The following is a 15,608-nucleotide window of genomic DNA, read 5'->3' as shown; positions in this document are numbered from 1 at the left end:
TGTGATTAGTTTTTAAATTCAAATCTGGAAACATTTTCCTAGACAGTATATTTCTTGGAGAAAAATAACACCCAATTTGTTCATTGGAAAATAATTCATTAGTCTTCCTCTTTTATAAACAATATTTGAGCCATGATATTCACAATTTTTTTTCTATCAATAATAAAGCTTCACCTTCTTGTTTATCAGACATCCCATATTTAATAATAAATAATTGTATTGAATCATGTATCTTCACCCAAATTTATACTGTATGAGAAAATAACATGTCAAAATAAAATGTATCTTATTGTCAGTTTTGTATGGAAGATGTAATGATGTCAATAAAGTGCAAATACAAACTATTATGTACATTAAAATGCTGTATGTAGTATCATCCTAGCATCCAGTTTTCTCATTGTAAATAGACCGTATAAGAAGAAGAAAAACTGTTATTACATTGACATAGAGGATTATGAGTGAGTCGCCAATCCTAAGCAACTGTTCATGTGCTGGAGACATGGATGCCAAGAAATTCTTCTTGAGAGCGAATCTGGGCATCCATATGTTATGATCGTCAATCTGATTGTAATTCTGTGTAGTGCATGGAGCGTTATCTGCTTCGTGTTCTACTAATTACAGTAAAAAAGAAAAAGAAAACGTTAGGTGTTTGTCCAGCTGTCTAAGCTGTAATTCACTTAGTGAGCAGTGTTAGGAGGTCTGTGTAACACAATCCGTTACATGTACTTTCACCTTACATGTTTATATATATTCATTACATTATTAATAAAAGAAGTCAGTCAAACTTGCATCCTCTGTAGCTGTCTGCTGGCATAAGGCAAACACAGGTTACTTCATAAAAATAACATTGAAAAACATTACTTATATATTATACAATAAATGGTCACTAATGTTCAAACATGTATACACTGGTTGTATAGCCAGTCAGCATGTCCATTATAAAGTAAACATATCCCAATCAAAGAAAGTCTGACTGCTCATGTCTTGTTAAGCAGCCATCATTCTGTTAAAATATACTTCTGTTTAGACTAAATTGCTTTACATGAGATGGTACAAACATTTTCAGCAATATCATTATTTTACAAAAGCCTGGGCAGTTCAGAGTTATTTTCACCTACAAAATGATCAGTCATACTGCCGTTTAACATACCTCTCATCTATCTACACTTTTACACAATGTACTCGATGTTCTTCATAGTTTTGCAATGTCCTTCATAACATCTTTAATTTCTTTTAAATCACTTAGCCTTTCTGTCTATTAGTAATTGCAGACAGAGTTTCATGCTTCCCAACTAAAAATCATAAAAGACAGAGGGAAGACACAAAACTCACTACAGAGATGTTTGCTTCTTAATACCCTCCCTTACACAGCAGTGATGCACTCTGAAAGGGTGAGGACATAAAAGCCATGTGCATGCACAATACCTCAGTACATCAGGAGCAACAGATGAAGTGGTAGAACATTGAAAAGTTATAATTCATTACATTATTTAAGAAAAGTATGTTCTTCAGCCCCTCAAATCACTCTTCAGTCTCACTTATACGTAGTCTGCCAGCTATTATGTCTCAGTCGTTATTCATACCTGCTGCATGTCTGTTCAGCTGCCTGTCACAGGCTTAATTACTTGACTTAGTAAGATTCTTAAAAGGAATCATATGCCTCTGTTCATCTTCCCATCACCTTGCTGCAGAGATATATGTTTGAATGATACTTGAATGTATAGGTTGTAAGCACTGTGAAATGATTGAAACATCTGATATCCTTATTGGCATGGTATGACCACATATAAGGTCTGTGAGAGTATTAGAATTCAAAAACATCTCTTAGCAGTGTAATGCTGGCAAATAGTGCATAATGCACTAGCAGGGAGTAGTCTTTTGCATGTCATTGGCAACTGATATTTTGGGTACTGGCTGTATTTTTCTCTGGCATGCTGTGGTTAAAATAGGAAAAACACTCCCTTTGGGATGTACCTCACTACTCATACCAAACAATTAAGAAAAAAATGCATCAGTTTCTAACTAACAAGATCAGAAGCTTAAAGACCCTGAGCTACCAAGAGAGACTAGAAGCTGCGTTCTTTTTTATTCAATACCTTGCCTCCCATGCTGTCAATGACCCAGCTGTCCTGGATCTCTTGCATCACTGCTAATGTAATAGATTCACAAGTACCAGAATCTGGGATCCATATCTTATTCAGACAATAAATAAAACATGAGGAGCTTTGTAAAATGTTTATTCTTTATTTGAAAACTCTTGTCCTAATCCCAGGGTGGAACTTGAAAAAACAAGATTGAATGCAGTGCCTCAAGCCTCCCGTGTTTATATGAAAAAAAAATGATAGGTCCTAAATTAAATATGTGGGCCTCTAAACTTTAACTTGTTCACTTAGTTGTTCATGTTTGCATCAGTACTTTTCATATTTATTTAAATATACATGTTTTATAATTTCATACATATGTTCGTATATTACTATACTGAATTAATGTGACTTGCAAGGTTTTTAGGTGATGGAAAAGAATAAAGCAAAAAAGAATCAAAACAATAAAGTTAAATGATTCTGAAGTTCTCCAACAGTAGCTGTTAGTGATTGTCACATTAGTGACCGTTAACGTTTGCAAGTTCAGTAATACTTAGAATGCAAATCCTGTGTAATCAGCACAGAACTCGTTAGGCAAAGTCAGACATTTATGTAGCTTGGTGGAGGGCAGTAATACAACAGCAAAAAATCATTACTGTGGCACTTTTCTAATAGAATAGGCGCAATAACAGGCTTATGGTAATGGAACAATGCCACCACAAGTTTATCATTTGACTGCATTACTTTTCATGGTTACAGTTTTCTGCCTGACTGCCTAGTCTCATGTAAACCAAGTTTGTTGTTATTTTTTTTTTATTTACATTTTTGTTTACCTGCTGGTCTTGGACCATTGCCCCTTAATAACATACAGAAATAAGAGAACAGTTTTGTTTCCAACTTGTCATCCAAGTAGAGACAGTTAGTTTCTCAAAGTCAAAACAAAACTTGCAAAAGAGGACAAGGCCTTGTCAGTCCTAACACTTTGTGTCTCCTCTGTATTACTTTCTGAGCCTAGAATTCATAAAGACTTCAAGCAGTACATATTATTGATCTTTTACCACCTTACATCAGCCTGACATCTGCATGAATTGTTTACACACTTCCTGTACATTAAAGGCTTATATGTCCACTTCTGTTATGCAAGAATATCTTGAACTATTTAATTCTTAATGGATACCCTTCTAATGCTAGTACCTACCTGCACAACGGTATGAGCCCAGACATGATGCAGGATGCTCCCATTGAATATCAGCATATGTTTAGCATATACTTTAGCTCTCAGGTCCCTACCTATTTGCCTTATGAGGTCCTGCAACTGACTGTTTTACTCCAGCACTAAATTTCGGTATGTACCATCTTCTAATACAGTACTTGATATATTATCTGCATCAGTTGGATTGACTGACTGACTGACTGACATTTCCACAGAAGTTCATGCTCCATTACTATCTCTAGTTGCTCTAATTATATCTCTTGTAAACATTTAGGAAAAGATTTGCAACTCTCTCACACAGTCCTAAGCATAACTTACCCTGACGTTTGTTGACCTCTTCATTACTGTGTTCAGTATGATGGTGTGGGAAGTATGGTAACCTCTATGTTACTGTGTTCAGTAAGGTGGGGTGTGGGGAGTGTGGTGACTTCTGCATTATTGTGTTCAGTAAGGTGGGGTGTGGGGAGTATGGTGATCTCTACATTACTGTGTTCAGTAAAGTGGGTGTGGGAAGGATGGTGACCTCTATGTTACTGCGTTCAGTAAGGTGGGGTGTGGGGAGTATGGTGACCTCTACGTTAGTGTGTTTATAAAGGTGAGGTGTGAGTGCTGCACTCTTGCATTCTTTTTTCCCAAAAATTGCATCACACATGCTGGCACTCACATGTATTGCTGCATTTCTGCATTTTCTGTGTGAATATAATATACAGTCTCTAATTTGTTGCTGCATGTGATATGTAGTCATATTATAATCCATTTGTATTTTAGGACTTCCTGCTGCATGTCTGGATGTTTGAAAAGTTTCATTCTTAGATCAGTTCACCTACTCAATTAAAAAGCATTGACAAATAACTTTTTTAAGGGTATGAGTAACATCCTATGTAACTTCCAAAAAATGAAGCCAGGTATAGCCACATTGGGCTAAGCCTTTGACTGATCAGTGCTCTAGACTGAAAAACAAATATAAATCAACATGCAGCAACAAATTAGAGACTATATACTATATTCACACAAAAAATGTAGAAATGCAGCAATACAGGTGAGCACCAACATATTCTTTGCATAGCTAAACTATCAGACTCCTTCCCACCCCCTCCCCAAATCATCAACCTTCCTCCTGCCTTAAGCCCATCCCCACAAGCACTATAAAAAGACTTCTCCTCAAACTTAAATCCTGTTGCAATGCACCCGACAACCTTCCACCCACCTTCCTCAAACAATCTGCAGACAGCATTGCCTATCCCATCTCTATTCTTATAAATAGATCCATACAATAATCATATGTCCCTTCTATCTGGTGCCATTATTACATCATCCCCCTCCACAAAGGTGGCAAAAATGCTGATACCACCAACTTCAGGCCTATTGCCATCCTTTTCACTTTTTCTAAAATACTAGAGAAAACAATACAAGCACAGCTCATGACACACCTAACACTAAACAATCTCCTCTCCCCTACCCAACACAGCTTCTGCCCTCTCCCCTACCCAACACAGCTTCTGCCCTGGCCACAGCACCATGACTGCCCTTCTTTCCTTTCTTGAAACCATAAACCTCGAATGAGACTCAGGCAGGTTCATATCCACACTATTCCTAGATCTGTCAAAGGCCTTTGACACCATCTCACACACCCTACTTATATCCCAACTCTCCACCCTACACCTCTCTCCCACCACCATTGCCTGGTTTTCCAGCTACTTGTCCAACCACCAACAAGCTGTCCAATGGAAAACTTCAGCCTCCCCCTTCCTTCCCACACCCACAGGTCTCCCACAAGGTTCTGATGTTCTTTGGGTTTCACTATTGCAGTCATCACATTTGGGTTATCAGCTTGCAGTAACCCTCAGTCAGCCTGATTATCAAAGTCTTGGGTTCTGCGTCAGTTGCTGTCTCATCTTCCATGACGTCAGGTAGTCAGGGGTATAAAGCATGCGGCCGATGCCATTACATCAGTCTTTCTTGCCACGCGGTGCCCGAAGCAGAAGCAGTTTGCAAGTGCCGGTCGGCCGACTCCTGAAATTTTCATTTTCGAGTTTCAGAACCAAAGTCTTCAACTAAGCTAAGTACCCCGTTGGGGAAACTTTTTCTTGCTCTAAACCGATGTCAGTAAAAGTCAGTAATTGTATTTCTTGTGGAAAGCAAATACCTCATAAAGATTTTCATTCGTACTGTATTCCTTGCCTAGGCCCTGACCACAACGTACTTTGCTGTCGGTTTTGTGCCCTATTTAAGCAACAAACTATTCGTTGTCGGTATATTTACATTTCTAAATATTTTGGTACTCAGTTCAATTACCCCAGATATGGCTTCGGTAAGCCACCAGGCTACTGACATTCTGTAAAAATGGAAAGATAAAGACAGAGACAGAACTCTTAGGTCCAAAGCTGCCGATGATGGTTCTCCTAAGCTAGTCGCCAGTTCGCTGGTACTCAGTGAGGCGCTTTCACAACCCCTGTTACCCGCTACTTCAGATTCATAGGCATCTAATGAGACTCATTCGGAGTCCAGTATGCCGCAAGATGCTTCAACTGTGGAACCTGCGGATGTCTCTACCTTGGATGGGTCCGGAGCCACTGTGCAGACACCAGCTTCTGAGGGTGTATTCAGGCCTACTGACTTGCATATTAAACTTGACACCATCTTCTTCTTCAAGGCCTAAAACTTGATTTATGCCTAGAAAACTGATGCCCAGACCACATGGTTAGGCCTCCATGCCTAAAAAACAAATGGTAAGAATGGCCGAAGACTGTTTCCTCTGATGACCAGGATTTACCCTTATCTACCTATGAGGACTCTGATGCAGAGGACTCTATTCCCTGTGCTTCCCCTCCAGAGGATTTCTCTTTTGGAGAAACCTTGCATACTCTTAGGGAGCATTTTCATTGGGAAAGCCAGGATTTCTCTGTTTCTAAAAAGAGGCTTAGGGATTTCTTACTCCTGCCCCAACACAGGCTTTTAGCTATCCCCCCTGTACTGGACATTGTTGATGATGCCTTTTCGGAATACAGCTTGGCCCCTGACTCCTTACCTCCTGCTCCCAGAAAAGCAGATAGATATTACAGGGTTTCTGACTCTCACAAGTTCCTCTTTAAAAATCCTACTGCGGATCCTGAGATAATTTTACAGGGACCCAAGGGCATTAAGGCAACTACTGCCAAAAATCCTACCCCCTCTGATAGAGATTCCAGGGCACTGGATAGATGGGGAAAAAGGGATACACTTCTGCAGCCTTGGCCATTAGGGCCTTAAACTGCCAGTTTCATATGTTAAAGTATCAGCAGCATATTATTGGATTGCTTAAACAGAAAATGATGTTGATTCCTGACTGTGCTGAAAATAAAGATTTACATGATTTAATGCATTCTGCTGAACAAGTTGGAAAACATACTTTGCAATGTGGTTTTGATTCACTTGAGGCATCTTGCAGGGATGCTGTTACTGGGTCTTTACTTAGAAGGCATGCTTGGCTTAAGAAGCAATCTTTGCCAGATCATGGTAAAGCTAAATTGCTGGATGCTCCCTTAAACCAGGACCACCTGTTTGGCAACAAAGCAGAAGTAGTACTTAAAAAGATGGAGGAAAAAGCTAAATCTATGCAAACTGTTAAATATTTCCTGCAAGTACAGCCTCCCAGATTTAGTAGGCATTGACCCTCTAAGAATTGGTCCTTTCCTGCCTCTTCCAGGCCTTCTCAGTCCAAACCCAGAACCAGCAGAACACCCAGGCTTCAAGTCTCAAGGTACACACAGGACTAAGCAGTGGGGGGCTCCCACTTCCAAAGCAGGGAGTAGTAAGACTCCCCCCTATGGTAAATTGTCTCAATGACTTATCTTTAAAACTTCCAAGCCCTTCTCAACTGACTGCTCCTTTAGTGGGAAAGATTGCTCTGCAGGCTAAAAATTGGGAGCTCATTACCCATGACAAATGGGTTTTAAATATAGTTTCCCAAGGATACAGATTCCACTTCCACACTTTACCAACCCCAAATGGTTGGCCAGATCTACCCCCAAATCAGTGGGCAGAAGCTCAAAAGCAAGTTCTCTCTCGCTTAAATATCAGGGCTATTCAAACTGTCCCAGAAGAGGAAAAGGGACAAGGTTTCTACTCAAGACTTTTCCTGGTGCCCAGAAAAGACAACTCCTGGCATCCTATCCTGGACCTCTCTATCCTAAAGACATTTTTGGTGATCCCAAAATTCAAGATGCTAACTCTTCACCAGTTGCTTCCTATGCTAAGCAAGGATGCCTGGTTGGTAACACTGGATTTAAAGGAAGCCTGCCTGCACATCCCAATCAGGGAATCTTGCAGAAGATACCTATGCTTCAAACCAGGCTTCATGCACTATCAGTTCTCTGCACTGCTCTTTGGCTTATCTACTGCGCCCAGGATATTCACAAACTGCCTAGCTCCAGTCATTGTATTTTGCAGGCAAAGAAATGTTTAAATATACCCATACCGGGACGATTGTCTAATTCAGGTAGAAAACCAGGACATACTATTGAATCATCTGGCATTTGTACAGAAATTGCTAACTTCTCTGGGGTACACCATAAACGAAAATAAATCACATCTTGTACCCTGCCAACAAGTTGTATTCCTGGGAGCAAGCTTGAACACAACTTCCAAGATGGCTTTCCTCACACCAGAGAAACAAGTTCATTTGACTGCCTACTTCAAACTAATGGCCACTTAAACCCTGCTATCTGCAAGACAAATACAGCAAGCCTTGGGGTTCCTGGCCTCCTGCATCCTGCTAATTCCATATGCAAGACTGCATATGAGGAAACTACAATGGTATCTAAAAAGCCTATGGTGTCAACATTTTCAGGATCTAGAAGCAATGATTCCTATCATACCTTGCCTACAGATAGAGTTCCTTTGGTGGGTAGAGGCCTGCCACCAAAACAAGGGACTGCCATTCACTCTACCACCTGCCGCCCAAACCCTAACAGACGCATCAGACTATGCATGGGGGGCTCACTTGGCAGGGAAGTGCATTCAGGGCAAATGGAACCCAAGTCAAATGCACCTGCCTATCAATCAAAAAGAAATGTTAGCTGTACAGAATGTTCTGACAGCCTTCAAGGACCACATTCTTCTAGGACAATTAATGGGAAATATGGACAACACCACTGTTATGTGGTACATAAACAAGCAGGGGGGAACCCACTCATACCCTCTCTGCAGACTAGCAATGGCTCTGTGGAACACAGCCTTGCACTACCAAGTACACCTACAGGCTCAATTCCTGCCAGGAAAGCTAAATACACTGGCAGACAAACAAAGCATAAATCTCATGGACCCACATGAGTGGAAACTGGAACCAAAGACATTCAACATATTGATAAACAAATGGAGGAGCCCAGAGATAGACCTGTTTGCCTCCCGCCAGAACTACCATTTGGACAAATTCTGCACAAGGACTCTCCACAAACAAGATTGGAAAGTGGATGCCCTGTCCTTCACCTGGAAAAATCTGTCAGCTTATGCATTTCCTCCTCTGCCTCTCCTCTCCAAGGTACTACTACAGATCAAACAGGACAAACCAAGGATGATACTGATTGCACCAGACTGGCCACGCCAACACTGGTACCCCGTCTTGCACAGTGTGTCACTGCTGGCAACATGGCACCTGCCTCAGACCCCTACCATGCTATCCTAGCAAGAGGGCCAGATTCTGCACCCTCAGCTTCAAACCCTGAACCTGGCAGCCTGGCTAATTACCTAATCTCTCTGTTACCATCCCTCAGTAAGCAAATGTTGGATGTCATTCTGGAGGCAAGGAGGCCTAGTACTAGAAAATCTTATGCTGAAAAATGGAAAAAGATTCTGTTCCTGAAACCAAACTCGGGGGATGGGCACAGCAGCATCCAATTTACCTCAGATTCTTCAATACTTAACTGAGATGCTTCACAAGGGCCTTTCCTTTTCCTCTATCAAAATTCATGCTTCAGCCATTTCAGCTCATTGCAACACAGAATCACCCCTCTTCTCTCAGCCACTGCTCAAGCAGTTCCTCAGAGGGACCAAAAACGTAAGACCACCCAGGAGAGCCTCAACTCCAGCCTGGGACCTTAACTTTGTACTGGAAAAAACTCATTCTACCTCCTTTTGAGCCATCTGCAAATGCAGAGTTGAAATTCCTTTCTTGGAAAACAACCTTCCTTTTAACCATCACTTTAGCAAGAAGGGTGTCTGAATTACAGGCCCTTATGGCAGTGGAGCCTTTCATCATCTTTCATGTAGACAGGGTGTCCCTTAGGACCAATACCTCCTTCATGCCCAATGTAGTATCCAGTGTGGCTCTTAATCAATCCATTCATTTGCCAACCTTCTTTTCTAATCCACAGAACAAAGGGGAACGTATACTGGACTCCTTAGATGTGCACAGGCAACTTAGATTTTATTTGGACAGGACTAAACCTCTCAGGAAATCTGAGCAGCTGCTGGTGGCATTTTCTGCAGGGGCAGTGGGGAAGGCCATTTCAAAGCAAACTATTTCTAAATGGATAGGCCATTACATTAATTTCTTCTATAAGCACCATGGAAAACCTACCCCACAGGGGATAAGACCACATTCAAATAGAGCTGCATCTACCTCTACAGCCTATCTCAGAGGTGTCCCTACCAGGTAAATCCTTGAATCTGCTACCTGGAGTTCTGTACATACCTTCACCAAGCATTACCATTTGCCAATTTTCTCTAAATCCAGAGCTGGCTTTGTCACTGCAGTCTTGCAGGGCCTTATAGCTGGTCCTAATGCTATCTTATTTCCTCCTCCCAGCCTTAGCTTTGGGAATCTACCCAAATGTAATGACTGCAACAGTGAAACATGAAGAACATAGCAGAGTTGTGTACACTTACCATAAATGTAGATGTTCAAGTGTATTCACTGTTGCAGTCCTGGTTACCCTCCCTCCAGCCCCCTGACATCTTTTGGGTCTACCTCTATTCTTGTTTACTATGCTTAAAGCTTTTTAGTGTATTTGCTTTTTTGTTGGAGATGTAACCTTGTGTGTGTATATATATATATATATATATATATATATATATATATATATATATATATATATATATATATTTAATTGCTTCCCATTAGGGGGACACCTGACATCTGGGGCAAGAAAAACTGATGTAATGGCATTGGCTGCATGCTTTATATCCCTGACTACCTGATGTTATGGAAGATGAGACAGCAACTGACGCAGGACCCAAGACTCTGATAATCAGAACGACTGAGGGCTACTGCAAGCAGATAACCCAAATGTGATGACTGCAACAGTGAATACACTCTAACATCTACATTTATGTTAAGTGTACACAACTGTACTTTCTTGGCCCTCTTCTCTTCAACCTATTCATTAACAACTTTCACCAATCTATCCCAGGCTCATCTAGCATCCAATATGCAGATGACTCAACAATCATTTGCTCAGCCTTCTCCCACTCTGAGCTCCTAGCAAAAAACCAACTAGCCTACTCCAAAACAGAAACCTGGATGCTGTCTAACCATCTGACACTAAATGCAAATTAAACCAAACTAATGTTTTTTTCCCCCTCCCAAAAACGCCATTAACAAATCCACCTTAATCATACAGAGCCAAAACAATACCCTCCTTGAAATTGTTCCCAACACCAAGCTTCTTGGCATCATTATTGATGAAGAACTAAAATTTGACACCCACATCCACTCCTCATTCAAGAACATCCACCAAAAGTTAGGTCTCCTCTACAGGCACAACCACTTCCTAAGTCCCTCTACCCATTAAACTATTGCATCCACCTTCCTACTCCCCTCCCCTTATGTATGGTGCCTTTCTTTTCACCAATGTCCATCTTGGCCTTCGGTCCAACTTTGAATCCTTCTACCACAAGCTCTCCAAATTTGCAACCAGTTCAAAAAACTCATCCCATCACTGCCACTGCCGCCTCACCCTCAACTGGCTTGAACTACCCAACTACCTCAGTTACATAACTCACCATCAGTTACATAACTCACCATTGCGCACAAGCTAATCTTTAAACCTGCCAACTGCCTAGCCCTCACTACTTCCTTAAAACTTTACATTCCCAACCATTCTCTCAGATTCAAAAAACAAAATCTCCTTCAGGTCCACAAATTTGCATGACCTCCTGGCCATCTACTGCTGTCCCACTCCTTAGCTAAACAGTGGAACTCTCCCCTCACACACCTACGCAACCTACCTAACCATACAAATTTCAAATCTCAGCTACTCTCTCATCATTCTTTCAAATGGGAATGCCCTTGCCACCCTCCAACTTCCCCTTTATTCCACCTTGTACTGACTCATCCAACTACTTCTACTATTACGTCATCCCACTTAAAACAATCCCTCCTCTACTAAAAACTAATTTTCTCCCTAATATCTATTGTACTATACTCTCCAATCTCAAACATACTATTACCCTCTCCATACATAGTATTTTCCTAATCTACTAATGGCTAATAGCTATATATTTTGAAATGTTAAACCTACAATTGAGTTTATGACAAAAATATTCACTTTATGTAAATGTTGAAATTTCTGTATTGAATTGTCTTTTCATTTTTGTAACATTGTGACAAGCCAATTGCAAATATCATGGAGCTTATCTGTAAATGTTTGCTTAATTAGCTGTATGAACTATGTCTTTTTGTAATATGTAAAATGTGACTTGCAATTATTGTGGAGCTTTTCTCCCTGGGCCTCCACTGAAAACAGGCTCTTCTTGGCCCAGTGGACTTCCCCAGTCATCAAACTTAAATAAGTAAATAAATGAATAAATCAACAAGTAAAAATAAATATGTTGCAAGAGAATTTCTTATAAAAATCATGAAAGTTCACATGCAAAGCATGCCGGTAAATTTCCTGATCATGTTAGAATTGAACTAATGCTGAAATTGTGAATGTGTACACAAGGAATGATGGAAATGCCTGCTGGGGTGTACTAAGGGAGGGATTTGATTGGTCAGAACTTCCTTATGGATCTGAACTTTAGCAGTGAGATTTTAATGGACATAGGAGCAAATTACAAACAGTCTGTAACAAATGCCATTGTCTAATAAATTAAGGTTTATTAAGTACAGTTAGTACCAGAGCACCATGGTTCCAAAGTCAGTGATCACATCTGCAATCATGACATCAGACCTTAGGTTGTATGTTCTGTAGACTTGGGTGAAGCGAAAGGAACAGATGTCAATGGATCAGCAGGTGGCAGTAGATAACATTCAGCATGGAGTGCTTCAGTTAGGCTGACATGTAAAGACCAAATGAATAACCAGTGTGGACCTCTTTGGAATCAAATAAACAAAGGCTTACATGAATGAAACAAATACAGATGCATGCGAGTTTGTTAATTGAAGTAGAATATGAGCTGATCACTCATTGCTTGTGTATATTTATGTATTTTGCAGTGAAGTTCTTGCTGTGGGTTCTCATAATGCTTGCCGAATTTATGGCTCTTTGAAAATAAACAAAGTTGCTGGAAATTTTCATATAACTCTGGGAAGGCAAGTACTAAAACTATATTTCCATATTTACTCATTTGTTGGCTTTTTACATGATTATCCATAGTGCTGTTAGTGTTTTTATTTTGTTGTGTGTAGTAAAAACATGGAAAAATGCATCTGATTAGGAAAGACTTATTGTGTGCAGGACAACATGATGCTGATTCTTAAGACAGAAGTGCCGAACTTCATGACATCCATGCAGATGGACAATACAGTTACGACTGCTGAATCCTACACAAATGCACTCTATAAGCACTTACATGAGTGCATGGATCGCGCTATCCCAAACAGAACCAAGACGCTATCCTCCAAAAAGGAAGCCAATCTGGTGTTCCCCTGTCATAAACAAACTCTACAACAGAAGGAAGAAACTGTTGCAAAAGAGAGTAAAATCCCATGAGTGGATGAGCTCCCTGGTCAGCCTCGGTAAGAAGCTGAGATCCCTTATAAGATCCTCCAAAGCTTGGTACAAAAACAAAATCACCACAGATTCTAGGGACAAATACAAAGCATTCTATAACTATGTCAAGAATCTCAATGGCAACACTCAGATCTGCTCTGAGTTGCAGCACAACAGCACGAAAATTAACAGAACCAACTGATATTGCCAACATCCTGGCAGATAGTTTCAGTGCTAACTTTACCCCCCCCCCCCACCCCATAAAAGGGCCCATATCTATACAGGAAGAATGCAGAGTCCCTGTAATTACAACTTTGCAGGTAAAAGCTGCACTCTCTAAAGCCAAAAACACAGCATCCATGGGACCGGACAACATCCTAGGCTGCATTTTACATGCACTTTAGAACGAACTGGCTCCCCACCTAAGCACCATGTTCAATCATAGCCTCATGTCATGGTTTGTGACCACTGAATGGCACACAGCAACAGTTATGCCACTCCACAAAGGGGGAGCCACCACTGATCCCGGGAACTATTGCCCTGTTAGCTTGATGAGCCTGGTCTGTAAGGCTATGGAACGTATCATCATGGAACTCATAAACAAAGACATTGGTAACCTCTGGACTTCACCCATTTCAGGTTTGTGAAAGGCAGATCATGCCTCCTGAACCTGATTGACTTTTTTGAGGCAGTTACCAAAGCCGTAGATGAGGGTAAGGTGGTTCACACAGCCTATCTTGACCTCGCCAAGGCTTTCAACACCATCCCCCATTCTGGAATTATAGCTAAACTCACTAAACTGGGTATAAATCCCTAAGTCACAAGATGGGTTTGCCAACTGGCACACTGACGGAACCCACACTGTAAAAGTTGCAGACTCCAAATCTGACTTCAAACCAGTGACAAGTGAGTACCACAGGGTTCAGTCCTGGGACATCTCCTGTTTGGTATCTACTTTTCTGAAGTACAGGCTAACACAGAAGACTTTTGGCTAATGAAGTTCGCAGATAACTGCAAACTATGAGCCATAGTTGAGTCCCTAGATGATGTGGACGTCCTACAGAAGGGCCTTAATGAGACAGATGTCTGGTGTCAGAGCCATGGCCTCAAGCTCAATGCAAAAAATGTGCATTGTCATCCCCTTTGGTAAAAACTCTGTACCCATGAACTACCACATAGGCGACAATCTATTTAATGCCGAATCTGTGATGAGACCTTGGAACCCAGGTGGACAGTAGTCTTTCCTTTAATAATCACATCGCCACAGTAGTCAGGAAATCCTTCTACATGGCACACCTCATCACAAAAGGGTTCTCATCAAGGGAAAAAAATGACATTGTTCCCCTCTACTCGACACTCATTAGACCCATTATAGAGTACAATGCCTCTTTTGTAATGTACCCCACAAGACATCTGCAGCAACTGGAAAGGCCATAGAAGTACCTCACAAAGAGGATTAATGGCCTCAAACAGATGCCCTACACTGACCATCTCAAAAAACTCCAGCTTTACTCCATAGCATATTGCCTACTCCGAGGTGATTTCTGCCTAACATATAAAGCTATGTCAAACCCAGAGCTGTTGGACATGCTGCACCTAAAGAAATCCCAGTCCCTCTGAGCTACATACTCTAGGGACCGAAACTTTGTCACCACAATAAACAGGACATGCTGGAGGGATAGATTCCTGTCCCAGAGACTTCCCATACTTTGGAACAAGCTACCCATCTATGTCAAGCAGAGTTCCTCATAAGCACTCTTCAAGAAAAATCTTGATGGGTGGATGGGAAATAGGAAATACACCCCAGGGATCACTTCTGTGGCTCTGCTCAAGAGGGGCACAGGAAAATAACTTTCTTGGGTGGCGTAAGCCAGGGAACCTTGTTGGTTAGGCTTACTTAGGCCCTTGGACCAATAGCCTAGTACCTACCTATGAACCTATGCACAGTTTTTCCTTTCAAAACATGCATTCATGGAAAATTCATAAGACAGAAAACTTATGGCTGCCACAACCAATATTTAGAGATTTTTTTTTTCTTGACAGTATTAAACTGATCCTTCATGTGAAGTATCACCAATATTTTCTTTTCAAATGAATGAATAGTTTTAATTTGAATCATCTTAGCTTTTTCCAGGTGACCTCAATGAAAGTCTGTCAGTGTGCCATGTATGAGTGAGTACAGTTGTGTGTATAGATATTTTCTGCAAGAGTATCCCTTTAAGCACCGGTCTCTGTAGCAGTAAATCATAACACTTGGGATTACCTAATTTAATAGACTGCATTCCCACCTGGCAGTTTTATCAGCTATGCATCAGTCTGCTGGAAATCCAGCCCTCATTTTGCACAAATGTTACATCAAACTTCAGTTACATTAGGCATCCACATAAAAATTAGCCTTGCTAT

General features: G+C 40.9%; 1 protein-coding gene across 2 annotated transcripts in view; it reads left to right on the top strand.

The window, feature by feature from the left end:
• The window catches only part of LOC122791241 (endoplasmic reticulum-Golgi intermediate compartment protein 2-like), a 429,978-nt gene that overhangs the window by 134,945 nt on the left and 279,425 nt on the right, over nucleotides 1-15,608 (top strand). The window contains exon 7 of one of the 2 annotated variants that reach the window (XM_044058905.1): nucleotides 12,710-12,805. The exons of the other annotated variant lie outside the window; for it this stretch is intronic. Coding sequence (XP_043914840.1) covers nucleotides 12,710-12,805 — 96 coding nt within the window. The remainder of the gene's footprint in view (nucleotides 1-12,709; nucleotides 12,806-15,608) is intronic. 2 annotated transcript variants of the gene reach the window in all.

The sequence above is a fragment of the Protopterus annectens genome, chromosome 17.part0 (genome assembly GCF_019279795.1).
Source record: "Protopterus annectens isolate FY-2018-M chromosome 17.part0, PAN1.0, whole genome shotgun sequence".
NCBI classification, from domain to species: domain Eukaryota; kingdom Metazoa; phylum Chordata; order Ceratodontiformes; family Protopteridae; genus Protopterus; species Protopterus annectens.
Note: the sequence above shows the minus strand (reverse complement) of the source record. Positions and strands in the feature narration are given on the sequence as shown.